Here is a 16703-nt window from a genome sequence, read left to right as displayed (position 1 = left end):
AGGACAAGAAGCAATGGATGGAAACTAATCAAGGAGAGAAGCAACCTAGAACTAAGGAGAAATTTCCTGACATAAGGACAATTAATCAGTGGAATGACTTCCCTTCAGAAGTTGTGAATGCTCCATCACTGGAGGCTTTTCAGAAAAGATTGGACAACCATTTGTCAACAATGGTAGAGGGTCTCCAGTTTGAGTAGAGGGTTGGATTAGAAGACCTCCAACTCGGTTATTCTGGATTTTAAAGGCTGCTGGTAAAACTTTCTTTTAGGTTCATAAAATACAACTCTAGGTTAAAAAAAAAAAAACCAGCATCTTCAATTTCTCAGCTTATTATTATTTTTCATTGTTGTTCTCTGAAAGCTGCTGATGAAGCATTTTTCTTTGGCCATGCGTTGGTGCCCAGAATAACAATGAAAATCTGGTTTCCAGCCTTTTAAAAGCTTATCTAAATGTAAATGCACAGAGTCAAAAGAGGGTAAGAGGAGGAAAGTGAGCAGCCTAGATGAGATGTGTTCGGCTATTTTTACTCAGCTTTAGATTCCGCAGCTTGTGAGGACTGCGGCGTAAGGACAATGCTGGATTTGTTGAAGAAATGATCAGGGGGTGGAGGTTAAAACATACAAAGAATGGTTACAGGAACTGGGTATAATCCAGTCTAGAGAAAAGAAGGACCAGGGGTGACATGATAGCAGTCTTCCAGTATTTGAGGGGCTGCCACAAAGAAGAGGAGGTCAAAATATTCTCCAAAACCCCGGACAAGACAAGAAGCAATGGATGGAAACTCATCAAGGAGAGAAGCAACCTGGAATTAAAGGAGAAATTTCCCAACAGTGTGGACAATTAACCAGTGGAACCACTTGCCACCAGAGGTTGCAGTGGCTCCATCACTGGAGGTTTTTAAGAAGAGACTGGACAGCCACTTGTCCAGAATGATAGAGGGTTTCCTGCTTCAGCAGGGGGTTGGAATAGAAACCTCCAAAATGGACTTTCCAAGTCCATTTTTCTATGTTCCATGGTTACCACTAAACCCAGCCATTCTTATTCCCTAATTAGGTTCCTTTATTATAGAATGTTTATTAATCCTTTCCAAAGCAGAAATAACTATCCCAAATTATATAATTCAAAGCTTCTACAAGGGAGAAGGATGGGTTTTCTGATCAAATGTATAATAAATCTTCCATTTCTTCAAAAGCAAGCAACGATGACCAATCTGGGTTTCCTCTCTAGACAATCTCTAGCTTTCACTCTCTGAGGTTTTGGGGAAATGAGTTTTGTATAACTCTTCGATGGGCAACCTAGAAGCAACAGCAAATCTTCTGGGAACATTTGCAGATAATTGATCTGGTGCTTTTGTTATTCAATGGGATGTTTCTAACATCAAAATATAGATCAGACCTAAAAGATAAAGATTCCAAGTTGATTTTCAATCTTTTGGTGATTGCAGATGTGTATTTTCTCCTCCTCCTCCTCTTCCTTCCCTCCTCCTCCTTTCTTTCTCCTCCTCTTCTTCCTCCTTCCCCTTCTCTCCTCCTCTCTCCTCCTCTTCCTCCTTTTTTCTCCTCCTCCTTGTCCTCCTCCTCCTCTTCTTCTTCCTCCTTTCTTCCTCCTCCTCTTCTCCTCCTCCTCCTCTTCTGCTTCTTCTTCCTCTCCTCCTCCTTTTCTTCCTTCTCCTCCTTTCTCTCTCCTCCTCCTCCTCCTCCTTTCTCCCATCTTCCTAATTTAGACAGAAATTCTTGGTTGGTTTCTTGTTGGTGGTCTCCACCAATTCATAACAAGATTTAACTGAGCCTCTGAGCCAGAGAAGATTGGTCACAGTCTGCCATTTCAGGTAACCAAAAGACAAAGCCCATTGACCAAACCAATATTGTTACCAGAACAAATGAGCCCTTTAAGAAGAGAATTCATTTTAATAGGTATCCTAAGAGTTCAGGAAGCAGAAAGACAAAATGAGGATTTAAGTTTAAATAGAGGAAAAACATGGTTTTTTGGGGGACATCTACCTGGGTAAAGACTAGGATTATCTTCTGGGCAGTTTTCAAAATACCAGCATATCCATCCATCTCAGACATGGGGGAAAAATATCTTTGAGCTCAAAGAAAGGTTGACAAGAGGCCTTTCACAATCAGTTTAATGCAAGGAAGACTAAACAGTATTCTCAATAAACCCACCTTGTATTTCATAGCCCCTGGTGCATCCTTTGGGCATGGGAACATAAACAGAGAAACCTGGCTCTTTATAATTAATTAAAAAGTGAGATATGATAGGGGGACCCTGTAGGGATAACCTAATGTCAACTTGTAAAACATTTCCAGGCCTGTATCCAAGTTGCCATAAGAAAGCGGGAGGTGGGAACCTGAAACAGCATACGGCAAATGAATTCAGAAGCACATTCCAACCTTATCTCAAAAGGATTGTAGCTAAGTTACTGGAGCTTTTGCCCATGAAATTCCTTAACTGCAGAATGTGATTGATGACACTCGGTGCTTAATTGGAGAATCTGATTTATGACACACCCAGGGGGAAACAGGGTCACAGGGGACTGTAAATTACGTATGCCAGAGTTGGCTTCATACAGGTCATGCCAGTATGTCGCTCTAATAAATTCTTTGAAGTTTTTGAAGTTTGGCTCGAGGTTCATGATTTAATTAGGGCAATCGCTGGAATACTGACACCTACAGTAACTGGCTTTGCTAAAATAGCACACATGAGGAAATGGGGCTAATAGGCTATTTTCTAAGTCTTGCACTTACCAACGTATCCTGGGGTACCACAGGCTGTGGACATGACATCCCCTTTCCCCTCCATTTTGGACAATCCAAAATCACTGATCATGATTTTAGAGTCTTCATCCTGGCTGTAGTATAGCAGATTTTCAGGCTATAGGGAGAGTAAGAAAAAAAAACATGATGTGAGAAGGGATGATAGAAGAATATAGATTTTTGAGTCAGATAAGATCTGTGTCTACTTTGCATCTCATCCCCCAACGTAAAAATATGTTTAAAATCTTGGCTGGCCGGGCCTGCAGCAGTGATTTACCTTAATAAAAAACAAAATGGAGCTAATGAGTTAAACCCAATTAAACAAAATGGAGTTAAAGAGAAATGCATCTTGAAGAGACGTGCCAGAGAGAGACTATCTCAGCAGTTGCAATGGATTAAACTACACTTACTGAAAATAATTTTCAAGTACCTTACTAAGCATGCTCTTTGCCTGGCTTCAACAGACTGGGATGATTTCTGTGTGTAGGCTCACAGCAAGAAAACAGCTAATTGGATTCTGCTAATAAAACTAATAAATTCAGCTAATAAAACAATAAAACAGGTAATTGAACTCTGCACTCTGAAGTGTGGATCTGGATGTTTGCCCCTGAAATTAATAATCTTAGGCTCATGGTTTGTTTGCACCTGGGTGAGACTAGATAAATGACATTCATGGGGACTTTGCTCTCTTGTGCCCACATAGAGATTCTAGATTAAGTCCTTGTTTAACTCCTTCCTCAGGCTCAGCCAATCTCTCTCTTACATTCCTCCTCCAATTAAATAATAACAATCAAGAAATTAGGTTCGAAAAGGAATATTGAGGAAGAACAGGTTGGATCATGTCCTTTGTAAGTGAGCCAAACATGACAATGATGGTGAAAAGATCATATAGATTGACTCTTGATATTCATCTACAACTTGTCTGACTAGCAAAATTTGCAAGCATCCAAAATATTAAAACTGGGTAATGAAAGCAAGTATATTTGGAGGGAGGTACTGGTCTCTTTTGCTAATATTATTGGAATAAGTCAAAAGATTTCTTCGCAATTGCTAAAGGATTACATTAATTTGGAATCTGCCAATTTGTGGATCTAGGACATACTGTTCTGGATCATATCAACGTCTTTCAAAGCTTTCCGTGCCCAGAATACCTCAAACTCTTTGTGGTTTGGGCAAATTCACTTCCATCAATTGACTAAAAGGCCTCAATCCTAAATTTTATGGTCTGGAGGAAAACAGAAAATTTCAGAATTCCACCAGGGTGCTCTGCTTCCAGATTGATGAATTCTATAGATCTCTAAAATAAGTGCAAATCCAGTTCCAGAGTGATAAATCAGCCTTTGAAATATGCTCTTATTAATTCATTAACGTCTATGGTAATACAATGCTTTCCTTAATAGAGGCACTTCTGTGATGGCAGTTTTCAATCAATCAATTCTTATTTGTGCTCAAAGAAAAGAAGATAATCAGGTGCATTGTTACACTGGCTACGAAGTGAGCAATTTTGCTGATTTGAGATCAATCGACATACATATTTAAATGAGAGAGAAAGAGAGGAGGGACAGAAGGAGGGAGAGAAAGAGAGGAGGAGGAGGGAAGGAGGAGGGGATGGAGAGAGAGAAGGAGAGGAAGAGGAAGAGATATTTTCAGTAACATTAGAAACAGGCTTGTCAAAACGTTTATACAAATTCCTATCATAATTTAATATATTCCTTTTACAAATGTGTGTTCCAGGCAGGGAATTCCAGGAAATGGCAAGGAATGTAATTTAATATTGCCACATTCCTTGGTCCCCAAACCAAGCTGACGTGAGGAGTTATACCACCATTTAAGGCAACAAGACATCGTATTATGTGGGGGGGGGGGGGGAGAGTGGGGCTTTGTTTAATATTCACGTGAGACAAGAACATTAAAGAGATTCACACAACTGTTATTTATGGGATTGCAATTATTTTATTGGTGTGTGTCTATGTGTGTGTGTCTGTGTGCGTTGCATTTTTATTAGCTCTGCACCTGTCCTTGGGGAAACATGTTTTGCAATGCACGAGGGTACTTGTGAACACCTCTTTTCTCATGGTTAAATTAGAAATGGTTTAATTTGATGGTTGTTAAAGCAGCCATGTCTTCTCCCGGGCTCCCACACTTCTGTGAAAGTTATTCTGGGCTCTGTCTACCTGTATGCACCTGTATAGCTTTTGAACAAAGTCCATCAGAAGATGCTTCAAAAGCAGCCATATATAAGAGACATGGCTGCTTTTGTTCTGGCCAAGGCTTCCTGAAACCGTAACAATCACACGCTGTTCCCAAAATCTTTTTTTAAATTATTTCAACGGCTGTGAATTATATGCATTCACAGCCCGTAATGAGTCCCAAACAGTTTGTGAATAGTCCAAAAGAGGTCTGCCACATTCCTTCAGGATAAGGCTGATAAGCACCCACCTTTATCTCCCTTGAAATGCTGCCAATGACTAAATTGCCAATTAGCTCTACAAGGCCAAATGGAGCACAAAGTCAACATGAAGCTTCAGAATTTAAACCGGCCAGAACGAACAAAGTTGCTTCCTTCAAAGACTCCTGTCCCTTTGCTCCTCCATTATGTCTTATGGAAGGGGCCAATCACCTCCAAGCCTTACTCCCGAGTCGCCCCTTTTGTCTTAGCTGCCCTTGCCTTCTGGCAGCTCTGCACATGGGTGCACTGGGAACAGGCTTCCCTTGTTCCTCTGCCTCGCTGCTGTCAGATTCTGGAGGCTCCGGAATCAGCACATAACTCCCAGATGGCGCTGGCCCCATCTCTGTATCAGACACAGGCTCTCATCTGAGTCCTCCCCAGACACTCAGACTGGCCCATGCTCCTCCCCACTGTCTGACTCTGCTGCCAGCTTCGCAGGCCACCGGTGGAACACAACAGCTTTAAAGATATCAAAATATCATCACATTATAAAAAAAGATGTTGAGAGTCTGGAAAGCATGCAGAGAAAAATCACCGAAGATTATTAGGAGCCTGGAGGCTAAAACATAAGAACGCTTGCAGGAACTGGGTGTGTCTAGTCTAGTGAAAAAAAGGACTCGTGGTGACATGATAGCAGTCTTCCAACATTTGAGGGGCTGCCCCAAAGAAGAGGGAGTCAAGCTATTCTCCAAAGCCCCTGAAGGCAGGACAAGAAGCAATGGATGGAAACTAATCATGGAGGGAAGCAGCCTAGAACTAAGGAGAAATTTATTAACCCTGAGAGCAATCAATCAGTTGAATGGTTTGTCTTCAGAAATTGTGGCTACTCCATCACTGGAGGCTTTTAAGAAGAGACTGGACAGCCACTTGTGTCTGAAATGGTAGAGGGTCTCCTGCATGAGCAAGGGGGTTGGACTAGAAGACCTCCACGGTCTGTTATTCTCTTGAATTATGGAGCTTCTCCTTTGGAGCGCCCTGCTATGCTTCCCCTACTTCTTACAAGTGCAATGAGAAAATTGATATATTTGAATTGATTTTTCTCCTCTGCTTAGCTCACCCTGCTTTATATAAGCAATTCCCTACAAATTCTGTTGTTTCAGCAGAAGATTGACTTAGCAAAAGGTGATACGTCTAAGCCGCCTATTTTGGCTTTACACTTCAGTGGCTGACTAAGCAAAAGTGCTAAGCAGTTAATGACCAAGCTGAGTGGACAAGTAATAATTTATGCACTATTATCTTTCACCCTCAAACAACCAAGAAATAAAAGGGAATTTTAAAAGTCTTGTTTTCATACCAAGGCTCCAAACTTTGACAATTTCAATTGCATGTAAATTACTATACAGGGATAAGATGGTGGATGGACAAGTAGAAAGATGTTAGAAATTCTGTTCATTCTGTTCATATATAGCAGCGCAGAGCAAACAAAGGGCACAGTCATCATGTGCTTTACTACTCAACTATTTAACTGTAACAGGAAACAGGAAACTCTACTTAGAACAAAAGAGAATAGGGTATATATCATAGATCCAAACTTGTAAACATGGGCACCTACTGACTGAATACTACTGTAGATGTTGCATAGATGTTGCCAACAATGCATTACAACAAAAGATTAAGTTTTCCTAAAAAAATTGAAGTCAAGACTATAAGGCTCTTTAGAGTAGCTTGCATCTGTAGCCATAGAGAAACTATCACAAATATTTATTTGTTTGTTTGTTTGATTGATTTATGTATGGTTTTGCAACTTAATCCCAATCCTATGCTGGATTAGAATTTTGAGTTTTGTAATCCCAAATCTCTAGTGGTTATTTTCTAGATTCGTGAAGGCTCAGGTAACATCTATCTTGTTTGGGCGTGTGCCTTTGAGTCTGTTTTGACTTCTGGCAACCGCCTGGAACTAATCCTTGCTGTTTTCATGGCAAGATTTCAGAAGTGAGTTGCCATTGCTTCCTTCCTAGGGCTGCCATTGAGTGACTGGCCCAAAGCCAGCCAGCCAGCTCTGTGACTAAGGTGGGACTAGAACTCACACTCTCCCGGTTTCTACCCAGATGCCTTAACCACTATACCAAACTGGCTTTGAGATATAGCAATGAAGAATATCTGTAGCTCAGGGTTGCAATGAGAGGTCCTTGGTGCTCTCTGCTTTCTTGTAGACATTTCATTACCCAACTAGCACTGATGATGTTACCTAGGGTGGTAATGAAACGTCTGCGAGCAAAACAACCAAGCTCAGAGAGCACCAAGGGCCCCTCAGTCCTTCTCTTCCTCCACTCTGCAAACTCTACTCCTTCTAGCACTGATGATGTTACCTAGTTTGGTAATGAAACATCTGCAAGAAAGCCACCAAGCTCAGAGAGCAGCAAGGGCCCCTCTGAGATATATATCTACGGTACTATCAAATTTTAAATACCTTGAGGTCTCTGTGAACAATGCCCATCCGGTGAAGATAATAGACAGCATCCAAGACTTGTCGTATCAGAGTGCTGGCATCCTTTTCAGTATAAAATCCTTTCTCTACGATGCGGTCAAATAGTTCACCTCCAGACACTCTGAAAAACATCACCATGTACAGCAACATTAACAGACCACTGAACAAGTTAAAGAAACAATGATAGCATGGGCAAAATTTTTGGATGTGTTATAGAATTTGATTAATGGCAGAAGTTATGGGACAGGAATAAATTATAAATTGACAATATCGACAGCATATAAAGAAAATTTGTATAAGATGTTTTACAGATGGCATTTAGCACCAGCAAAACTAGTGAAAATGTTCAAAGATAAATCAACTAAATGTTGGAAATGTCATCAAACACCAGGAACATATCACCATATGTGGTGGACTTGTATAGAAGCTAAAAGATATTGGACCAAAATACACACGTGGTTGGAAAAAATGATTAAACAACATATAGATCTGAAGCCTGAAATATGTTTATTAGGAGTGGTACCTGAAGGTCATAGTAAAGGAAAAAAAACATATTTAACATGTATTAACAGCAGCTAGAATTGTATTTGCTCATAATTGGGAAAGTAATGAGATACCGATAGAGGGAAAAGTAATTGAAAAAAATTTGAATGTACAGAAATGAATAGATTAACATTAGAAATCAAAGAAAAAGAAGAATCTGAATATTACATAGTATGAGACTTGTTTTACCAATGGTTAGAAAATAAAGGGGATTAGATTTATTTATAAGGCAATAAGAGAAACTAGCGTAATAGATATACTGGATATTACTTATATTATATATAAATATCAGAATGTGATATGGTTATATTGTTATATTGATAAGAAGAATGTTATTAGTAATTGTTAAGCACATGAAGTATGTACCTAATGGACATACAATTGAAATAAAGCAATAAGAGATTTATTGTATGTAAAAAAAATTTTTTTAAAAAAAAACCAGACATCTTTGTTAGATAACCAGTTAGAACCCCAAAGCCACCAGATTCGAAGGAATCAAGACTCTTTAATCTTTCTCATTTGAAGTGCATGCAACAAAATTACAACATGCAAAGGAGAAAAATTCATCTTTCATTTGAAGCCTGATCACATTTATTTCTGTACGTTTGCTTCAAACAGCTTTGAAGTGTGAGGAGGCCCTGGGTGCATTTAATCCCAATGTTTCTTAGAAAGAACCCATTCGTCTGTTGCATTTGCTAACTGGGACTTGAAATCCATGGCTGTAAAATGTCAAGGCACTTCCTTGGAGAGAAAAAAAAAATCAGAAAATAACCAGAGCATCTTTTTAAAATGATCCAATCCAATTCCAGAATTTGAAGGGTCTTTCTAATGAAATGTCTCTTCTGAACCTTACCATAATGCTTGCAACTATTGAATTATTGAAATCACCTCATGTTCAATAACCATTAGATACTTTAAGAACACCCAGAGAAAGTGTGACAACTCTAAAATGAATTTCAGGAAGGCAATAATAAGCTGCTCACTTTTCTGCTCAAATTCTATCGTTCGATGAAAGAAAAAGAGAAAGGAATTTATCCTAAATGTGCTGTCCCAGCCTTCCAGAGTTACTAATGTCCTTGCAGTATGCCAAATACTTCCCCCCCACCCCTGCCATTTTGTATGCATTGGCCATCTATAACACAGGATAAAAGGGAATGTAGTCGTGCATGATCCACAAATATGAAATGACAATTTGCACGATGTTTTCCCTTAATTCCTTACAGGGAAACCGGTCTTGCAAAATTTTAACAGGATCTTTCCTTTACAGAAGACCAAATTTTGAATGTCTTCTGCTTCTTCTGAGTTTGTAGACAGCGTGTGCCTTTTATCAGATAGTGGATTAAAATTCTTAATCAGCAACCTGAACCGACAAAGCAGAGAAGCAACCTGGAATTAAGGAGAAACTTCCCAACAGTAAGGACAATTAACCAGTGGAACAGCTTGCCACAAGAAGTTATTGGTGCTCCATCACTGGAGGTTTTTAAGAAGAGACTGGACAGCTACCTATCTGGAACAATACAGGGTCTCCTGCTTGAGCAGGGGGGTGGACTAGAAGACCTCCAAGGTCCCTTCCAGCTGTATTTTGTTTGAATAGCTTTAGCTGTTGGACAAATGGCCTCACATTTGACTCTGGAATATTTTGGTAGACAGAGGAGTTCATGGTGAACTCAATGAATATTGTTAGCAGTTACTCCTTGGTGGCCAAAGATTGCCAGAAGCACCATAACGAGGAGACATCATGTTTCTCAATCAATGTAACGTGCATCCCATTGGTCATTCAGAAATAACTGTACAAATAACATACTAAGGATTTACACAACAAAGAGACTACAAGGAGCAAGGGATCTTACTCATCTTGTGAGGCTATAAAACTGCCAGGTGGAGAAATTTAACAGCCCCAAACAGATTACCTAATGCTCCCCTCATTTCAAAAAGGAAATGGATATTAAATATCCATCATTTGTTGCATAAATCTTCTGCAAGCTATGCAGCTTGGCATATGAAAATAACACGCCAAAATTTTCTATGAAAAAAAAAACTTTATAGGATAGTAATACATTACCAAGAGCCCCCTCAAAAGACCCTTTGCTTTTCAACTCTATAGACAAGAGCCAACAAATCCCCACAAAACACCCTACTATGGGACCCTACATGGCAGTGAGTAAAAATTCAAGCCAGGAAATCGTCAGAAGGAAAATAAATCTGAGTTTCAAAAATCTCTAGATGATTTGCAGTGGATGCGCTGTTGACGTTTAACTGTCAAATGGTTTAAAAGGAAGATCAAAATTAGCTTCCTTTTTGCTGGATGGATAATACGCCATTGAAGTTCAGAGAAGCTTAGATTTAAACCCAAAAAGGCAAGGGCTCCATTCAGTTCTGAGCTATTAAATAAACTCCGGATCCAACCATTCGTTGGAATGCAAAATTATGTAGGAAACAATGAATGCTTCTGGCTGTCAAATGCCTGAATTTTAATTCTATGGCCAAGGGATTAAACGCTTTGATGGTCATAAATGCAAGAACCAGTTGCAAGCTACTTTTTTCACCACCATCATAACTTTGAATGCTCATTAAATGAAGCATAAGGTAAGTTGAGGACTATGTGTAATGGCAGAACCTTGAAAACCTGGCTGTAGGAGAAGGAGTGGGAGAACTTGGAGGGTGGAGTTAAAAGAGGCATCAGTCTAGAATCTCTACGTCATCACAAATGAACTAAATCTGACCTTCCTTGAATTCTGATGACCCTTATCTACTCATAGCAAGTGCAACTTGGTAGTTGAGAAGATTCCTGCATATAGTTTTTTAAGAAATAAATCAGTTCTCTCTTTTGCCTCGTTGCTGTTTTCCCCTACTATTTCCATGTGAGTTGCACACCAATGTGTAGAGTTGCACACACCCTTGCAATTTCTCCTCACTTAGGCTGCGTCTTTCCAAGATCCTGATTTTTGGCTGCCGTCTCTAATGAAGCACCTGTTCTCCCTATACCTGCGGTGTTCCTTGCTGCCTATTTGCACATTACCTGGCCTCTCTCCCACTGAAATGAACAGATTTGGCTTAGCAGCTGCCACAACAGGGACTGGCTTGGATTTAGAAGGACCCCCGAGAAATATATAATTCAGGGATATGTTTTTTTTCCCTTCTTCTTCTCTAAAATGCTGGAAAGTTTCAATCTCCTAATTGATATTTAGTTGATACAAAGAAAAGTTAAAATATAAAGCACTAAAATATTTTTTAAAAGGCAAAATAATTAAAAACAACAACAACAAAGAAGATATTAAAAAAAGAAAAGAAAAATGAAGACTAACACATATATTCGTAACCTCCTCCCTAGCTAAATGCTGATTCATATAATACAGAATAACAAAGTTGGAAGGGATCTTGGAGGTCTTCTAGTCCAACCCCCTGCTCAAGCAGGAAACCCTATACTATCTCAGACAAATAGTTGTCCAATCTCTTCTTAAAAACTTCCAGTGTTAGAGAATTCACCACTTCTGGAGGTAAGTTGTTCCACTGATTAATTGTCCTCACTGTTAGGAAATTCCTCCTTAGTTCCAAGTTGCTTCTCTCCTTGATTAGTTTCCATTCATTATTTCTTCTCTTGCCTTCTGGTGTTTTGGAAATAGCTTGACTCCCTCTTCTTTGGGGCAACCCCTTAAATATTGGAAGACTGCTATCATGTCACCCCACCCCCCAAATCCTTCCTTCCTCTAGATTAGCCATACCCAATTCCAGCAAAAAACACAGCAGTGTTAAGTTTCCCACAGACCAAAAGAATTTTAAACTGTTTTAAACTGTTAGCCTGTCCTCTGTGCATACCCTTTTATTTTCAATTCTTGCAGCTTCATTTTCTCCATGGATGGAATTGACTAGGCCAAAAAGGAACGAAAAAGCAACCACGGTCCATTTCCACACTATAAATATTTGCACTCCCTTTCAAAGAAAATCTGTCGTTCATTGGCCTTCGACTGGAGATACTTAGGAGGAAAAAAAAACACCAAATGACCAGGGTCATTTTTTCTCCTTGATACAACCATTTGGCATGATTCATTTTTGTCCATAAACTACCATGAGACAGAAGTGGTTTTTTTTTTTTTTTGGTAGTAAAATGGTGGAAAGTTGGGCAATGCCTATTTCCTTCCTCCTTCTTCCCCTGCCCTCAAAAAGAGGGGAGAACAAAGCTGCTTCTATATTCTGGTAAGGGAAAAAAGTGTCACTGCATTTTCAATTGCAAAGCAATGTTAAAAACTACCTTTTTTTACAGCAAATTGGTGCTCAGCAAAAATCAAAGTGCCTTTTCTATGGACGGGAGGCCCCTGCTGTAAACACTGACTGTACAATTTCCAAACTAAACTAGAGCAACCGAGTTAACTTTTTAAAAACTTTTTGGAACAAAAATCAAAGCTAATTCTATCCTTGGTTGTATAAACGGAGGCACAGAATCAACATCACATAAAGTATTTGTTGTTAGTTGTGAAGCTGTGTCCAACCCATCGCGACTCCATGGACAACATTCCTCCCAGGACTTCCTGTCCTCTACTATCTTCTGGAGTCCATTTACTGGAGTAAATGAAGTATTTTAAAACCTCAGTTAGGCCACAACTGGAACATTGCATCCACTTTTGGTCACCACGTTACAAAAAAATGATGTTGAGACTTTGGAAAAAGTGCAAAGACTGACAACTAGGAGGATTAAAGACCTGGGGACTAAAACATTTGAAAAATAGTTGCAGGAATTGGGGTATGGCCAGTTTTGAGAAAAGAAGGACTAGGGGTAATATGATAGCAGTCTTCCAGTATTTGAGGGGCTGCCCCAAAGAAGAGGGGGTGAACTTATTCTTCAAAGCACCAGAAGGCAGGAGAAGAAGCAATGGATGGAAACTAAACAAGGAGAGAAGCATTATGGAATTAAGGAGAAACTTCCTAACAAGACAATTAACCAGTGGAACAGCTTCCCATCAGAGGTTGTGGGTGCTCCATCACTGGAGGTTTTTAAGAAGAGACTAGACAGTCACTTGTCTGAAATAGTATACAATTTCCTGCTTGAACAGGGGGTTGGACTAGAAGACCTTCAAGGTCCCTTCCAGCTCTATTCTGATTGATTGATTGATTAACAGTAGGGTTGGTTCTGGCACCTTGGCAGACGAGTACATGTTGTGTTTTTGTGTTTCTCTTTTTATTGGGTGCTATGCACCGCTTATGATCCCTAGATGAGACAGGCAGCCATCTAATTTCTTTAAATAATTCTTTCAATAGTGTGTTGGTGTGATGTTCGGAGTTTTCAATTCAATGTGTGGAGTGTTAAGAATATAAGTGTTTCCTTCTGTTGGAGAGTATTGCCGTTCCTCCATTTTTTCTAATTGACTGATATTCATGGATTTGATGTAAGTCTGATGCCGAATTGTTTTTGATATTGGACTTTGTTATTGGATTATCCCTGGATTGAAAAACTGACTGATTTTACCTGTGAATGACTTTGGACTGTGTCTGAACTTTGCTTAACGTTTCCGAAAGTAAAAACCTACATTTACTGTACAGTTTACCTATGTGCTGTGTGTGTATTATTCAAACACTACTCTCAATATGTCTCCCTGTATGCGCTCATTCTCCTAACAGGGAATTACCTCAACATGGAGTGTGAAGGATGTGTGTTTGTGTTTATTTTCATGGTCATGATGTACACTGAAAATGGAGTTTGATTTCGTTGTAGGAGGTGCAATGACAATAAAGTAAGTAAGTAAGTTTTGCAAATGTCCCTGTGGCCCTCTAGACAACGTACGAGCATTTAAAGATCATGATTAAAATGGCTGGCTCCTTCTTCCCTCTTCTTTATGCTGCCCTAGTTTTTAGGACTCAATTAATCCACATTCAAGATAGTGAATTCATCCCTTTTAAGCCTTTCTCTATTACTGCTTTCTCTATTACTCCCCTCGGAGCCTTCAAAATGCCATCCGTCCAGTTTTTATGGGCCAGCAAAAGTTTAGGACAGCCGAAAAGACGAGAGAAAACCTACGGCAAAGGAACATGTGCATTTATTACGTCAGTTTTGCAATGCTCGATTCAAAGGAATCCTTGCTCAAGTTAATTTCAAAGCAGTTAAGAAAACACAAATATCCACTGTTGATGTACATGAAAAAGAAACCCACATTTCTGGTTTCAAATATCTCTCTATATAAAAGCTAAATGCTTTTCACTCATCATCACAAAATCTCCAGAACCGTAAAGCCTACAAACTTGAAATTTGGCTCGTATGTTCCTCTTGGCTTCTAGGTGCTCACTAAGAAAGGATTTTTTGAAATGACCATCAGAGCATTTAGAGTATTTCCTATATCGTTATTATTAACACGCTCTGATGCTAAGGAGTTCTACTCCCCCTCCCCACCTGAAAAGAAATCTCTTCCAAATGCAAAACACAAGCAGAGGAGAGGAGGTTTAGTTTCAGCTTCACAGTACCAAGTAGCATCCCTATGGTCACCTGATCAAAATTCAGGTGCTTGGTTACTGAACAAGTATTTATGATGATTGTTGTTCAGACCTAGACCTTCCTCACCCCAGTAAAACCCCTTTTATTTAGGTTAAAGGGAATTCCTCTCCAGCAAAGTCCCAGCAAACAGTCTTTAAAGAGATCTCACAACTACAGACCCTTATCAGGCTTGGAGAGTTGCCAGGCTGATAGCTTCCAAATGCCACGCTGCAGCAGCAATTACTTGGCAAGAAGTCAGAACAGATCTTCACCCTAATGAACTAATTGTCTCCTGCAAACACCACTCCCCTTTCAGTCCTCTTTATTCCCTATGGGAGGGGCCATTCACCATCCACCTGTGCCTTTACTCCCGAGTCAACCCTTGTTCCTTAACTGTTCCCTTCTCCTGGCAGCTCTGCACATGTGCACATTGGGAACAGGCTCCAGCTGTTCTTCTTCCCCACTGATCTCTGACTCCAAAGGCAGCTGATAACTGTCAGACAGCCCTGGCCCCATCTCTGCCTCCGACACAGAGCCCTCATCAGAGCCTACACCATACTCCAGGACTGGCTCATGTTCCCCCCCCCCCCCAACCACCTCACTCTCCGAGTCTGCCACTAGCTCCACTGCCCACTGGTGGGCCACAGCACCTGTAGCACATGATCCCCATTTGAAAACCATCCAGCTGACAAAGCCAATAAGGGGAACTAGATTTGTTTAACAACAATATAATTGCTAGTGATTCCTTTAACAATAAGGGCAAGGAAGAAAAAAAAGAAGTTGTAAAATTGGACAAGGCTCGCTGAACAGGCCCCTTGCTTAGCGACAGAAATTCTGATCTTAATTGTGGATGGAAGTTGAGGACCACCTGTCAAAGGAGACTGTTGAAGGATGTCAGTTAATGGCTCCTGCGAATGAATTCCAATGGGACACTTCCATAGCCCAGAGTCATCAATCATGTTCTCCAATTAGATATTTGCCCGGCAGAAACTTCAGTCACCTAGTTACTATCTTTGAAAACATTTACGGAATGCACTTTCGGTTTTGCAAGCTGCTGCACTGCTCTCCACTCCCTTTCTGTTGGCAACTCTACAAAAACCATAGAAATATTTTATGAGTGGGCATTAAATGTGAAAAACAGTCATAAGTCACTTTTTCCGGTGCCATTGTAACTTTGAACAGTCACTAAATGAACTGTTGTAAGTTGAAGACTAGCTGTACTGCAAAGGAACTTCCTATCTTGGAAGGAATGATGTATTGTTTAATGGCACCAAAACAAAACAAAACAAAACAAAAAAGGATTTATACAATTAGGACTCATGATGTACAGCCTTATATAAAAACAACAGATTTTCGCAGTCAGTCCTGAATTAAACACAGAAAGGACATCGTCCAGAATTGTTAGGATAACGCAACTGGTTTGTAATCTCTCTGTGTGTGTTATTCGCCCCATGAACAAACTTGATTACAATCCAATCTTTGATGGATCGTTGTGAGGGCTACTTCTCTCATAGTAAAAACAAAAAAACCCAGCTTGAATATGAATTCTGTCCATTATCTCTCTCTTTTTAATATATAATTTCATTTCAAAATGTTTAAAAAGAAGATAAAACGAATACAAACTAATATAAAGTGAGAAAAAGAAAGAAAGAAATCAGAGAGAAAGCTAAAAGTATAAAAAAGGAACGGAAGGAAAAATAGAAAAAAAGAAAAGAAAAAAACAGATACAAAGAAATAGCGACTGAGATTTACAACAGTTGTAAGTACAATTATAAATTTATCTCTTACTCTACATCATAATTCTCTTCTTTCTATAATCTACCCTGACTAATTATCAAAACCTCAAATCATAATTTTTTTTGTTTCTCCCAGGCAAAAAGCCCATATGAAGTTTCTAATCAGCCTTAAATTTGATAATCAACTTTTCTCTGATCAAAAAAGTTAATTTATCCATCTTTGAATCAGAATAGAGCTGGAAGGGGCCCTGGAGGTCTTCTAGTCTAACCCCATTTTAGATAATGTCTCTTCTTAAAAACCTCCAGTGATGAAGTACCCACAATTTCT

The 16703-nt window shown here is 39.6% G+C and overlaps 1 protein-coding gene across 1 annotated transcript in view; it reads right to left on the bottom strand.

Annotated features, from left to right (window-relative positions):
- The window catches only part of CAMK1D (calcium/calmodulin dependent protein kinase ID), a 153544-nt gene that overhangs the window by 20173 nt on the left and 116668 nt on the right, over positions 1–16703 (bottom strand). The window contains exons 4-5 of the mRNA XM_087934396.1: positions 7619–7757; positions 2751–2877 (exon numbers count right to left, since the gene is read on the bottom strand). Of these exons, the coding sequence (XP_087790522.1) occupies positions 2751–2877; positions 7619–7757 (266 nt within the window). The remainder of the gene's footprint in view (positions 1–2750; positions 2878–7618; positions 7758–16703) is intronic.

The sequence above is a fragment of the Pseudonaja textilis genome, chromosome 5 (assembly GCF_049901715.1).
Source record: "Pseudonaja textilis isolate UNSWEBS1 chromosome 5, rPseTex1.2, whole genome shotgun sequence".
Lineage (NCBI taxonomy): Eukaryota > Metazoa > Chordata > Lepidosauria > Squamata > Elapidae > Pseudonaja > Pseudonaja textilis.
This window is presented reverse-complemented; position numbering and strand designations above follow the sequence as displayed.